We start from the raw sequence: 14260 nt of genomic DNA, 5'->3' as shown, positions 1-14260 counted from the left end.
GCCCTAGATTGACAATGCTGTTTTCCAAGGGTGTGTCAGTTGCTCCTCCATCTACAGTGAAGACACCATTAAAGCAGGAAGTGCATTACTAGCTAGATCACCAGGTTAAAATACTGGTGCATTTAGCAACCCAAGTAATGAAGCTCCATACTGCAGGAGAGCATGAACCTGCAATGGTCGCACCATAGGACGGTGAGGTAGGGCTGGACTGTGATCCTGCAGGGATGAGGACAGGAAAAAGAATACCCGAGGGGAGAGTAACTCTTTTTTTTATAGAGTTACGTGGTCCTGTGGGTTGATCGAGGGCGGAGCCATCAACCATTGGTATGCTGCCATGGAGGCACCAAGAAAAGAAGGTATCCTTCTAATAGGGGCACAACAGCAATAAAAAAAATGCATACCTTTTTAAGTAAAGCAGTAAAAACTATTCTAACCCACCATTCTAATGCTAAACTAAAAAAAGAAGTTGTGAATGAATTTATACTTTGAAGCTGGTATTATTCAACTTCTGTTGCATTTAGCATTTCTGTTTCTGTAGTTACTGTTTCTGTAGTAATGTGAGTCATAAAATGAGCACATTATCAGTAACAGTAACATTAAAAACAGGTTAGGGCACATGCACACTGCAGCTCAAAAAAAAAAAAAGCTGCTTTTACAGGCATTTGAGCTTTTATTTCAGCTTACAGAAGCTTGTACTTTTTTAAGGTCTTTTGAACGTTTTTATTAAGCTTTTTTGAGCATAAGCGTTTGTTTTTCTTCATAAATCCTCCCTCCAGCTCATTTTTCCTATTTTGTTTTTGTGTGTTTTCGAGCTTCTTTGAGCTTTTTTCATGCGTTTTCGCACTCTTTCGCGTGTCTTCCCGCGTTTTTGGGCACTAATGCCCCATACACACAGTCGGACATTATGACCACATAATCCATCAGATTTTTTCAGACAGATTTTGGGCGAAACTTGTCTTGCATACACACGGACGTACAAAGCATACAACGAAACAATTTTTTCTGAGCATGCGTGGTACTTTGTGCGTTGGAATTCCCTACACACCATTCGGAAAAAGTCTGATCGGATTTTGTTGTCGGAAAAATTTTAGATCCAGCTCTCAAACTTTTTCCGTCTGACATTCTGACAGAAAAAGTCCGATAGAGCCCACAAACGATTTTCCGACAACATAATCCGATCAGACTTTTTCAGTCGGAATTTCCATGTGTATGGGGCATTAGGAATCTTTTGTGCTTGAAAGCACCTCTCAGAAATGCAAGTTTGGTGGTGGGGGGGTTCTGCCTGTAAAAGCATATGCCTGTAAACTCCTGAAAAGCCATAGTGTGCATGGACACATTGGCTAACATGTAGGGGAGTTTCCAGGGAGAAATAATAAGAGCTCAAAAAAGCTCAACAGCCTGTAGAAGCTGCTTCTTTGAGCTTCTGTGAGCTGCAGTATTGATATTTTTTAGAGACTCTTGGATGTGTAGCTTAAAGAACACAACATACATGGATATGGGAAATAATTATAGACATTGACGTATGAAATAATTATAGACACTGACACATGTGCACCTACACAGGTTGAACTGGATGGACTATTGTCTTTATTCAACCTTACATACTATGTAACTATGTAACTTCCATGCTACAACCGCAAATATTTTATGGGCTCGCTTTGACCCATTAGTGATACTTACATTAAAGGACTGCAACAGATAAATAACCATATTCAGTACAGTATATATTAGCATGTTCTATACTGCCAAGACAGCCAAATAAGTAAATTTTATTTATATTTTTAGGTATCCAAAACCTCCTGCTGCTTCTCTCAGGTTAGTCAACATTTAAATAAATGTAGATTTGGAAGTTGCAAAATGGTGTGAACATTAAAACTGACCAGTGGCGGCTGGTGCTGAATATTTTGGGGGGCGGCAAACAACCCCCCCCCCCCCCAATGGAGCAGCCGCCACTGGAACTGATCAAATGTTTACACTATATTTTTTTAAAGGTGTATATATAGTATATCACTCTCTTTAAAATAATCCATTTTGCTTTGCAGCCTGAAATCAAGACAGACTCAGTTTTTGTTTTATCCAGCTGTATTTACTCAAATCAATTAGCTTCCAGGTTTTATTGCCAAAGCTTAACTAAACAAGCTGAAGTTAGAAGCTGATTTTGCACTATCCAGTGTTAGTAAATCAACCCCAATGCAACTTATAACATCCAAGTAAAAGCTATAACACCAACATGTCAGGAATCAATTCAAAAACAGAATCATTGAGTTGGAAAAAGAATCACCCCCTTGTGTCAGTATTTTGTTGAACCACCTTTTGCTTTAATTACAGCCTTTAGTCTGTTGGGCTATGTCTCTACTAACTTTGCACATCTAGACTTTGCAATATTTGCCCACTCTTCTTTGCAGAACTGCTCAAGTTCAGTTAACTGTTGACTGTTTGTGGACTGCAGTCTTTCCACTGATTTTCAATGGCGTTAAAGTCTGGGCTCTGACTAGGCCATGCAAGGACATACACCTTTTTCTCCTTCAACCAGTGTGTGGTCATTTTTGCTGTGTGCTTTGGGTCATTGTCATGTTGGAAGGTAATTCTTCTTCTCATTGACAACTTTCTTGCAGAGGACAGCAGATTTTCCTTAAGAATGTGATGGTATTTTGCCCCATCCATTTTTCCTTCTATCCTTACAAGTGCACCAGTCCCTGCTGCAGAGGAACACCCCATAACTGGATATTACCATCTCCATACTTTACTGTAAGGCCGCGTACACACGGGCGGATTGTCTGCCCAACTAAGTTCGTCAGACAATCCGACAGACAGTCCATTCAAAATTTGAATGAACGGACTTGACCACACACGATGAGCAGACAGTCCGCTGAAAGCGTGCGCGATGACGTGTGCAGCACGTACGACGGGACTAGAAAAACGACGTCCTATACACTGCAATGCAACCTTCGGCCGTGTAAATCCTTTCTGAGCATGCGCCATACTTAGTCCGTCCAACTGGCCTACACACGAGCGGACTGTCCGCTGAAACCAAGTTTGGACGGACAAAACCAAGTTTGAACGGACAAAATTATGAAAATTCCGTAAGACTTTGTTCGTCAGACAGTCCGCTGAAAAAGTCAGCTGAAGCCCACACACGAGCGGATTGTCCGCTGAAACACGGTTCAGCGGACTAAGTTGGACAGACAATCCGCCCGTGTGTACACGGCCTAAGAATGGAGTTTTTTGGATGGTGAGCTGTATAGGATTTCCGTCAGACATATCGTTTGGTGTTGAGGCCAAATAATTACATTTTAGTCTCATCCAACTATAAGCCCTTGTACACACGGTCTGACATTCTGAAGGAAAATGTCCGATCGGACCATGTTGTTGGATAATCCGACCGTGTGGGCTCCATCGGACTGTTTCCATCGGAATATCCAACCGACAAAGTTTTAGAGCTGGGCTATAAAATTTTCAGACAACATGATCCGATTGGACTTTGTCCGATCGTTTGTAGAGAGTTCCAATGGGACAAAGTGGCACACATGCTCAGATCAAATTCCAAGACCAAAGCTATTGGCTACTAGCCTGAACGTAGTCCCGTCGTAACGAAATAACGTCATCACGTTCTTAACGATTGGATTTTCCGACAACTTTGTCCGACCGTGTGTATGCAACACCAGTTTCGGACAAAATCCGCCGGATTTGGTTGTCGGAATGTCCGACCGTGTGTACAAGGGCTAACACCTTTTTCCACGTGGCCTGAGAATCTTCAAGGTGCGTTTTGGAAAAGCTCAGTCATGACTGCATGTGGCCTTTCTTGGGGGATTGACTTTTTTCTTGCAACCCTCCCATACAAGCCACATTTGTGGAGAATTTGTGATATTGTTGTCACATGTACATAATGATGACTCGTAAATTCATGCAACTGCTTCAGAGTTGCTTTAGGCCCTTTGGTAGCCTCTTTGACCAGTTTCCTCCTGGCTCTTTCATTCAGTTTACAGTGATGTCCTGATCCAGGGAGGGTCTGTGTTGTACCAAATACCTTCAACTTCCTAATACTAGACTTCACTGTGCTTTTAGGCAGTGATAAAGGCTTTTTTTGTGTGCATACATCTCCTGACTTATGCCTGTCCACAGCTTTATCCTGGAGATCTTTTGACAGTGCACTGCCACCCATAGTTGATTGTTTCTTTCAGTTGTACTACCTGGGACTGAAATGCTCCAGGAAAGCTGTTTTCAGGCTGAGCTAATCAAAATGACCACAGCTGATTAGAGTTGAAAATAAAATGGCTTTGTGTGCCATTAAGAAGTTGATTAGCTACACCTGATTGATTTTTCAAGTCATTTTTAGGAGAAGGGTGATCCTTTTTCCAACTCAGTGATTCTGTTTTTGATTTTTTTTTTCCTGACATGTTGCTGTTATATCTTTCACTTGGATTTTATAAGTTGCACTGAGTAAATACATCTAGATAAAACAAAAAACATGTTTGTCTTCATTTTAGCCTGCAAAGGCAAAAAAAATTGATTTTTTTTTAATACCCACTGTATATACAGTATATATTTAGTATCTCGCAAAAGTGAGTACACCCCTCACATTTTTGTAAATATTTTATTATATATTTTCATGTGACAACACTGAATAAATTACACTTTGCTACAATGTAAAGTAGTGAGTGTACAACTTGTATAACAATGTAAATTTGCATAATTTAACACACAGCCATTAATGTCCAAACCTTTGGCAACAAAAGTGAGTACATCCATAAGTGAAAATGTACAAATTGGGCCCAATTAGCCATTTTCCCTCCCCAGTGTCATGTAAATAGTTAGTGTTACATGGTCTCAGGTGTGTTAAATGTGGTATTATCGCTCTTACTTTCTCATACTGGTCACTGGAAGTTCAACATGGCACCTCATGGCAAAGAACTCTCTGAGGATCTGAAAAAAAGAATTGTTGTTCTACATAAAGATGGCCTAGGCTATAAGAAGATTGCCAAGACCCTGAACCTAAACTGCACCACCGTGGCCAAGACCATACAGCAATTTAACAGGACAGGTTCCACTAAGAACAGGCCTTACCATGGTCGACCAAAGAAGTTGAGTGCACGTGCTCAGCGTCATATCCAGAGATTGTCTTTGGGAAATAGATGTATGAGCGCTGCCAGCATTGCTGCAGAGGTTGAAGGGGTGGGGGTGTTAGCCTGTCAGTGCTCAGACCAAATTGGTCTGCTTGACTGTCATCCCAGAGGGAAGCCTCTTCTAAAGATGATGCACAAGAAAGCCCAAAACCAACATGTGCTGTGACATACAGAAGCAGTGCACGATCCCCTCTCTTCGGAGACTGGGCCGTAGGGCAGTATTCCAATATATACTGTGTATGTATATATATATATATATATATATATATATATATGTGTGTGTATTATTATTTTTATTTACGTTTACTAGTTGAAGCCTATTTTGCAACTGTTTTCTTTTATTTCCATACTAATAAAATAACTTTATAGGAATAAAGAGAATAGTCAAATTATCATTCTTGCATGTTTCCCAGAATCAAATCACATTGTAGATATAGCTTTGGTGCAAACGGAGCTGCAAAGTTCAAGGTGAACATGATAAATCCAGCAATCCAGAAACATAAAATCCAGGACAGTCATAAAATGTCACTCTTTTTATTTATGCATACATTCCAAAGGCTAAAAACAATTATGGCACATCCAATCAAAAACATTTCTTGTGCATATCAATGAGTCATCTGCTTTCATATTTTATCTTTCACCTTTTAAATTGTTATATTGTATTTTTAACACAGTGAGAAACAAATACAAGCTGATTTCCCAGCAGAACATCCATACCATTCCCACATATCTAAGTTTGCTGTGTTTCCAAGCTTCAGACCAGCAGATGAACCTGTGCGCTGCAGTACTCCACTCCACCCGCAGACACCAGCATGTGGACATCCTACAATTGTCCTAAAGAAAACAAAAGGTTTGTCTTATACAAGAAAAACTGTGTTATTGCATTTTAATTTAGAATTTGTAGACTCTATAGATCATTCTTAAAGTAGTGTAACGCAGACTCCAGACACCAGTTTCAAGCACACTGGTAAACACTCAGTCCTACTCATAATGTCCAAGGACAACTTGCAACACTCTACAGTGAGGGTGAAAAGGATCCTTCTCCAGACCAGCTTCCACAGTTTATTCCCTCCAGCAATATTGTTTAAGTAAACTTTCATCGGGTCCTCAGCCAAGCACATGCTGAGGTACAACAGAAACTCTTCTCAGTAATACACACAGACGAAAATTACCCTGCTGAACAGGCCTAACATTTATGTTCTCCCTACTCACCTTCTGAGTAATCCCTTCCAGGAGTTGGCTGATGTCAGATACATTTTCATAACTTCAGTTGCTGACCCTCCTACTCTATTTCTGGAAGCTTCTTCCAGAGGCAGACCGGAGCAATAACTCCTCAAGCTTAAAACATAGCAAAAATATAGACAGACCTAGTACAGCAAAGCCAAAAACTAAATTTAGCCTGACTAGGGCAGGGCACTACAGTAGAAACTACATTTTTTAAGCAGTTACCTGTGCTAAATCAAACTTGTAACAAGGGAATATGTAGGTTACCATTGCTGAGTTCTTCTTCTAAAAATATGGGCTCTGCGGCTGTCCTATTGATATAGTGACATCAATACATTCAGAATCACTGAATTGAAACAAGCATGTAAATCAAGAATTCGGACTTTACTTGCTGTATGCCTATTTACTTGCTGTGTGCTAGTAACTCAAAGAAGTGTCTGTGGTGAGTGAATAAACAAATCAATTCAACAAGCTGGATTCCCAGAAAGTAGCCCCTTTAGACAAGAGTGTTGATGGTAACAAAAGTTAATAATAAACACAGTCAATGCATTTTGGGAGTTTAAATGCACCCTACTTTTTTGGGGTTCTTATGAATGAATTAGTAGAAGATCAGATCTGTGCTTCTGGATTGTTTGGTCAATGAAAGTTCTGATCTTCCCCTAATTAATTTACATAAAGCCCTGAAAAAGGGGTAAATTTCAACTACTGAAACGTGTTGGTTATGGTAATTGACTTTTATTTACCAACAAACACAAATCTTGTCCTTACGGGATACAAGTTTCAAGACTTTTATTTGGAATACTTCTCTACAACACTGAGAGACAGTGGAGGACAGGCAACTATTATTTTCAGCACTAGTGATAAGCTTCGAGTTCGAGTCAAACTCATGTTCGACTCGAACATTGCCTGTTTGCCTGTTCGGCGAACAGCGAACAATTTGGGTTGTTCGCGGCAAATTCGAAAAGCCGCGGAACACCCTGTACAAGTCTATGGGAGAAATCTAAAGTGATAATTTTAAAGGCTAATATGCAAGTTATTGTCCTAAAAAGGGTTTGGGGACCCGGGTCCTGCCCCAGGGGACATGTATCAATGCAAAAAAAGTTTTAAAAATGGCCGTTTTTTCGGGAGCAGTGATTTTAATAATGCTTAAAGTGAAACAATAAAAGTGTAATATTCCTTTAAAATTTCATACCTGGGGGTTGTCTATAGTATGCCTGTGAAAGGGCGCATGTTTCCCGTGCTTAGAACTGTCCCTGCACAAAGTGTAATTTCTACAGGAAAAAAAATCATTTAAAATCACTTGCGGCTATAATGAATTGTCGGCTCCCCGTAATACAGAGAACAGTCATTGAAAGTCATTGATAAAATAAATTTAAAAAAAGCGTGGGGTTCCCCCAAATTCAATTATCAGGCCCTTCAGGTCTGGTATGGATATTAAGGGGAACCCGCGTCAAATAAAAAAAAAAAAGAGGTGGGGTTCCCCCTAAATATCCATACCAGACACTTCAGGTCTGGTATGGATTTTAAGGGGAACTCCACGCCAATTTAAAAAAAAAAAATGGCGTGGAGTTCCCCCTAAAAATCCATACAAGACCCTTTTATCCGAGCACGCAACCTGGCAGGCCGCAGAAAAGAGGGGGGGGACAAGAGAGCCCCCCCTCCTGAACAGTACCAGACCACATGCCCTCAACATTGGGAGGATGCTTTGGGGGTCTGTGACCCCTCAAAGCACCTTGTCCCCATGTTGATGAGGACAAGGGCCTGGCCGGTGGTTATGGGGGTCTGCGGGCCGGGGGCTCTCTCGTCCCCCCCGCCTCTTTTCCTGCGGCCTGCCAGGTTGCGTGCTCGGATAAAGGGTCTGTTATTGATTCTTAGGGGGAACTTAAAATTGCTGTAGAGTTCCCCTTAAAATCCATACCAGACCAGAAGGGTCTGGTATGGATATTTAGGGGGAACCCCACCTCATTTTTTAAAAAAAATTAACGCGGGGTTCTCCTTAATATCCATACCAGACCTGAAGGGCCTGGTAATTGAATTTGGGGGAACCCCACACTTTTTTTTTTTTTTTTAATTAATGACTTCAATGACTGTTATCTGTATTACGAGGAGTCGACAATTCATCATAGCCGCAAGTACTTTTAAATTACTTTTTTTCCTGCAGAAATGACACTTTGTGCAGGGACAATTCTAAGCACAGGAAACATATGCCCCTTTACAGGCATACTATAAACACCCCCCAGGTATGAAATTTAAAGGAATATTACACTTTTATTGTTTCACTTTAAGCATTATTAAAATCACTGCTCCTGAAAAAACTGCAGTTTTTAAAACTTTTTTTTGCATTGATACATGTCCCCTGGGGCATGACCCAGGTCCCCAAACACTTTTTAGGACAATAGCTTGCATATTAGCACTTTAGATTTTGAATGTTCGAGTCCCATAGACTTTAATAGGGTTCTAAAGTTCACACGAAGTTTAGGTCTGTTCGCAGGTTCTGGTGCGAACCGAATCGGGGGGTGTTCGGCTCATCCTTATTCAGCACCCATGTTTTCCTCAGTAAAGACATTATATAAGTAAACAACTAACTTTTAATATACTGCGGTTTCCAACCCATGTTTGTGCACATGGTACCCGTTCTGTGTGTATAATACATTTTGTTTCTGATTGGGAAGAACTGAGCAGGTCAGAAGTCTTCTTTGACTAATCTGGATAAGTCATGCTAATGTTCTTAGGTGTCCCCACTAGTGATGGCCGAACGGTTCGCCCGGCGGTCGTTTCGCGGCGAATTTCCGACATTCGCGGTCCGCACGTTCGAACGCCTTTTTCCGTCGTTCGCCGCGGCGGACTTACGTGTTTAATGTATACAAGAACTTTAACCTTTGGTGACACGTTTATCATGTGATACAGGACAGCCAATTGAGACATGACAGCACATGGACACTTGTACATTCCCCCTAACCTATAAATACACCCGATCCGGTGGCCATTTTACATTCTTTCTTCTGTTACGATAGGGACAGGTTCCTGTGTGGAGTAGGGAGAGATAAACCACTAGCTATTTGGTACACAAAAGTTCTTTTCAGGACTGGTATAGGTGTTAGGTGTTGATAGGTTTGCTGTGCTGCTGATTCTTGCAGCAGCCTGAGTGTCTTTTGTTAGTTTAGAGAAAGGGAAAGGACGGTGTATGCTACAGGGACAGCCAGATTAGTCTTTCATCATCATCATCATCATCATCATCATTAGCTGTTACTATCAAGGTCCACAAAAGAGCTGTTCCAGTAACCACTAATCGTTCTCTTTTTTTGCCAATTTGTATAGGGACAGGAAGGAAGCAGTGTTGTCAGGCAGTGAGGGTAATTTTAAAGACTTGCTGTTATTATTAGTTCCACAAAGGTTCTTTTCAGGACTGGTATCAGTGGTACAGTAATAGGCTTGTACATGTATAATATTCTTTCTTCCAAATATAGAAAGGATATTATACTTGACTGCTGCCCTTCTGCTGCAGTCTGCTAAACATTCACAACTCACTTGTTCCACAAAAGTTCTTATAAGGACTGGTAACTTGGTATAGGGTGCTACGGTACATAGGCTTGAGTGCGGTACAGTCTGCTGTTCTGTAAGGACCGCTATCGGTCCACAATAGATAGGGTTGACGTGCACCACTGCTGACCGCTGCCCTATACTGCAGCAGTCCTTCAGCGGTATAGGGACTGACGTACAGTCTGCTAATCACTAACACACAACCTGCTTGTTCCACAAAAGTTCTTATAAGGACTGGTAACTTGGTATAGGGTGCTACGGTACATAGGCTTGAGTGCGGTACAGTCTGCTGTTCTGTAAGGACCGCTATCGGTCCACAATAGATAGGGTTGACGTGCACCACTGCTGACCGCTGCCCTATACTGCAGCAGTCCTTCAGCGGTATAGGGACTGACGTACAGTCTGCTAAACACTAATACACAACCTGCTTGGTCCACAAAAGTTCTTATAAGGACTGGTAACTTGGTATAGGGTGCTACGGTACATAGGCTTGAGTGCGGTACAGTCTGCTGTTCTGTAAGGACCGCTATCGGTCCACAATAGATAGGGTTGACGTGCACCACTGCTGACCGCTCACCTATACTGCAGCAGTCCTTCAGCGGTATAGGGACTGACGTACAGTCTGCTAAACACTAATACACAACCTGCTTGGTCCACAAAAGTTCTTATAAGGACTGGTAACTTGGTATAGGGTGCTACGGTACATAGGCTTGAGTGCGGTACAGTCTGCTGTTCTGTAAGGACCGCTATCGGTCCACAATAGATAGGGTTGACGTGCACCACTGCTGACCGCTGCCCTATACTGCAGCAGTCCTTCAGCGGTATAGGGACTGACGTACAGTCTGCTAAACACTAATACACAACCTGCTTGGTCCACAAAAGTTCTTATAAGGACTGGTAACTTGGTATAGGGTGCTACGGTACATAGGCTTGAGTGCGGTACAGTCTGCTGTTCTGTAAGGACCGCTATAGGTCCACAATAGATAGGGTTGACGTGCACCACTGCTGACCGCTCACCTATACTGCAGCAGTCCTTCAGCGGTATAGGGACTGACGTACAGTCTGCTAATCACTAACACACAACCTGCTTGTTCCACAAAAGTTCTTATAAGGACTGGTAACTTGGTATAGGGTGCTACGGTACATAGGCTTGAGTGCGGTACAGTCTGCTGTTCTGTAAGGACCGCTATCGGTCCACAATAGATAGGGTTGACGTGCACCACTGCTGACCGCTGCCCTATACTGCAGCAGTCCTTCAGCGGTATAGGGACTGACGTACAGTCTGCTAATCACTAACACACAACCTGCTTGTTCCACAAAAGTTCTTATAAGGACTGGTAACTTGGTATAGGGTGCTACGGTACATAGGCTTGAGTGCGGTACAGTCTGCTGTTCTGTAAGGACCGCTATCGGTCCACAATAGATAGGGTTGACGTGCACCACTGCTGACCGCTGCCCTATACTGCAGCAGTCCTTCAGCGGTATAGGGACTGACGTACAGTCTGCTAAACACTAATACACAACCTGCTTGGTCCACAAAAGTTCTTATAAGGACTGGTAACTTGGTATAGGGTGCTACGGTACATAGGCTTGAGTGCGGTACAGTCTGCTGTTCTGTAAGGACCGCTATCGGTCCACAATAGATAGGGTTGACGTGCACCACTGCTGACCGCTCACCTATACTGCAGCAGTCCTTCAGCGGTATAGGGACTGACGTACAGTCTGCTAAACACTAATACACAACCTGCTTGGTCCACAAAAGTTCTTATAAGGACTGGTAACTTGGTATAGGGTGCTACGGTACATAGGCTTGAGTGCGGTACAGTCTGCTGTTCTGTAAGGACCGCTATCGGTCCACAATAGATAGGGTTGACGTGCACCACTGCTGACCGCTGCCCTATACTGCAGCAGTCCTTCAGCGGTATAGGGACTGACGTACAGTCTGCTAAACACTAATACACAACCTGCTTGGTCCACAAAAGTTCTTATAAGGACTGGTAACTTGGTATAGGGTGCTACGGTACATAGGCTTGAGTGCGGTACAGTCTGCTGTTCTGTAAGGACCGCTATAGGTCCACAATAGATAGGGTTGACGTGCACCACTGCTGACCGCTCACCTATACTGCAGCAGTCCTTCAGCGGTATAGGGACTGACGTACAGTCTGCTAATCACTAACACACAACCTGCTTGTTCCACAAAAGTTCTTATAAGGACTGGTAACTTGGTATAGGGTGCTACGGTACATAGGCTTGAGTGCGGTACAGTCTGCTGTTCTGTAAGGACCGCTATCGGTCCACAATAGATAGGGTTGACGTGCACCACTGCTGACCGCTGCCCTATACTGCAGCAGTCCTTCAGCGGTATAGGGACTGACGTACAGTCTGCTAAACACTAATACACAACCTGCTTGGTCCACAAAAGTTCTTATAAGGACTGGTAACTTGGTATAGGGTGCTACGGTACATAGGCTTGAGTGCGGTACAGTCTGCTGTTCTGTAAGGACCGCTATCGGTCCACAATAGATAGGGTTGACGTGCACCACTGCTGACCGCTGCCCTATACTGCAGCAGTCCTTCAGCGGTATAGGGACTGACGTACAGTCTGCTAAACACTAATACACAACCTGCTTGGTCCACAAAAGTTCTTATAAGGACTGGTAACTTGGTATAGGGTGCTACGGTACATAGGCTTGAGTGCGGTACAGTCTGCTGTTCTGTAAGGACCGCTATCGGTCCACAATAGATAGGGTTGACGTGCACCACTGCTGACCGCTGCCCTATACTGCAGCAGTCCTTCATCGGTATAGGGACTAAGAGTTTTGTCACAGGGTCATTTAAAAAATGACAGGCAGAGGAAGAGGCAGGCCCTTCCGCAGGGGTGGTAGGGGTAGGGCAGGAGCAACAGGCTTGAGCCAAAGTGGGAAGTTGCAGAAGGTGCGTTCAATTACTTTAAAGGATGCACCAGACTTGGTTGAGTGGCTCGCTCAGCCTTACTCTTCTGCACCCTCCTCATCCTCTCGATCTGCACCCTCTTCTTCACTCTCTGCTATGTGCACCCCCAAAGACACTACCACCAACAACACGACCACCACCACCACCACCACATACCTTCCGCTTGAGTCACTGGAATTATTTTCCGATCCATATCAAGAGGACATTTCTGATGCGCAGCCACTCTTGGTATTGGATCAGGAAGAGGAGGTAGCAACAAGCGCTACTCAGCAGTCTGACGCCAGTACCCAGATCAGCCCAAGGAGGAGGTTGGTCCCCGGTGTTGCTGCCTACTCCGAGATCTCTACTTATAGCGGTGGGGAAGGTGACGTTGATGATGACGTGTCTAGTGATGTCACGTGGGTGCCCACAAGAGAGGAAGAGGAGGGGAGTTCAGAGGGAGATATGGACCAGCAGATAGGGAGGAGAAGCAGCAATGACTTACATTGCACAGCAGGGACAAAGCAGACTGCAAATGTATCAGGAGCGAGTCATCGACCATGTACGGTCACATCTGGCGCTCCCAGGACACCGGCACATGGCTCCGCAGTGTGGGCTTTTTTTAACGTGTCCGCTGCTGACAATAGCGTTGCCATCTGCAATCTTTGCAGTCAACGCGTTAGTCGCGGTAAGCCCAATACTCACCTAGGGACGACCGCCTTAAGAAGGCACATGAGCAGCCATCACCGAGCCCAGTGGGAGCAACGGAACACACAAAGCCACACTGCAGGCTCTCACCGTCCAGCCTCGTCTTCTACTTCTCCTTCTCCTCTCTCCTCACAATTGTCCTCCACTCCACCTTCCATCACGCCAAGCTCACATTTTTCTGCAAAAAGGCAGGCTTCCGTGGGCCTAATGTTTGAGCGTAAAAAAATGATGACGCCGGATAACCCTCTTGCCCAACGGTTGGCGGCTGGCTTGTCAGAACTCATAGCCCGCCAACTACTGCCATATAAACTGGTGGACTCGGAGGCCTTTCGCAAATTTGTGGCCATTGGAACACCACAATGGAAGGTCCCAGGAAGGAAGTATTTCTCAGAGAAGGGCATCCCAGAGCTATATGGCCATGTTCAGCGGCAAGTGAATGTATCTCTGGCACACAGTGTCGGTGCCAAGATACATCTGACCACAGACACGTGGTCTAGCAAACACGGGCAGGGAAGGTATATCAGTTTTACTGCCCACTGGGTGAACCTTCTGACGGCCGTCAAGCATGTAACCCGTGGCACCCGTGTAGATTTGGTTTTACCGCCACGGATTGCATGCAGGCCTGACTCTTCTTCTCCTCCTCCTACTCCATCCTCCTCCCTCTCCTCCTCAGCTGCCTCCTCCTTTTCCGCTGCTAGCGTCTCTTCCACTGCACCGCCCAAGCTCCCCAGAAC

General features: G+C 43.9%; 1 protein-coding gene across 1 annotated transcript in view; it reads left to right on the top strand.

Moving 5' to 3' along the window:
- SPMIP4 (sperm microtubule inner protein 4) overlaps positions 1-14260 on the top strand; it is a 93901-nt gene that overhangs the window by 44503 nt on the left and 35138 nt on the right. Inside the window, exons 4-5 of the mRNA XM_077491308.1 lie at positions 1786-1815; positions 5798-5973. Of these exons, the coding sequence (XP_077347434.1) occupies positions 1786-1815; positions 5798-5973 (206 nt within the window). The remainder of the gene's footprint in view (positions 1-1785; positions 1816-5797; positions 5974-14260) is intronic.

The sequence above is a fragment of the Lithobates pipiens genome, unplaced genomic scaffold (genome assembly GCF_037356315.1).
Source record: "Lithobates pipiens isolate NorthernLeopardFrog02 unplaced genomic scaffold, aLitPip1_a1.2 Scaffold_19, whole genome shotgun sequence".
NCBI lineage: Eukaryota > Metazoa > Chordata > Amphibia > Anura > Ranidae > Lithobates > Lithobates pipiens.
Note: the sequence above shows the minus strand (reverse complement) of the source record. Positions and strands in the feature narration are given on the sequence as shown.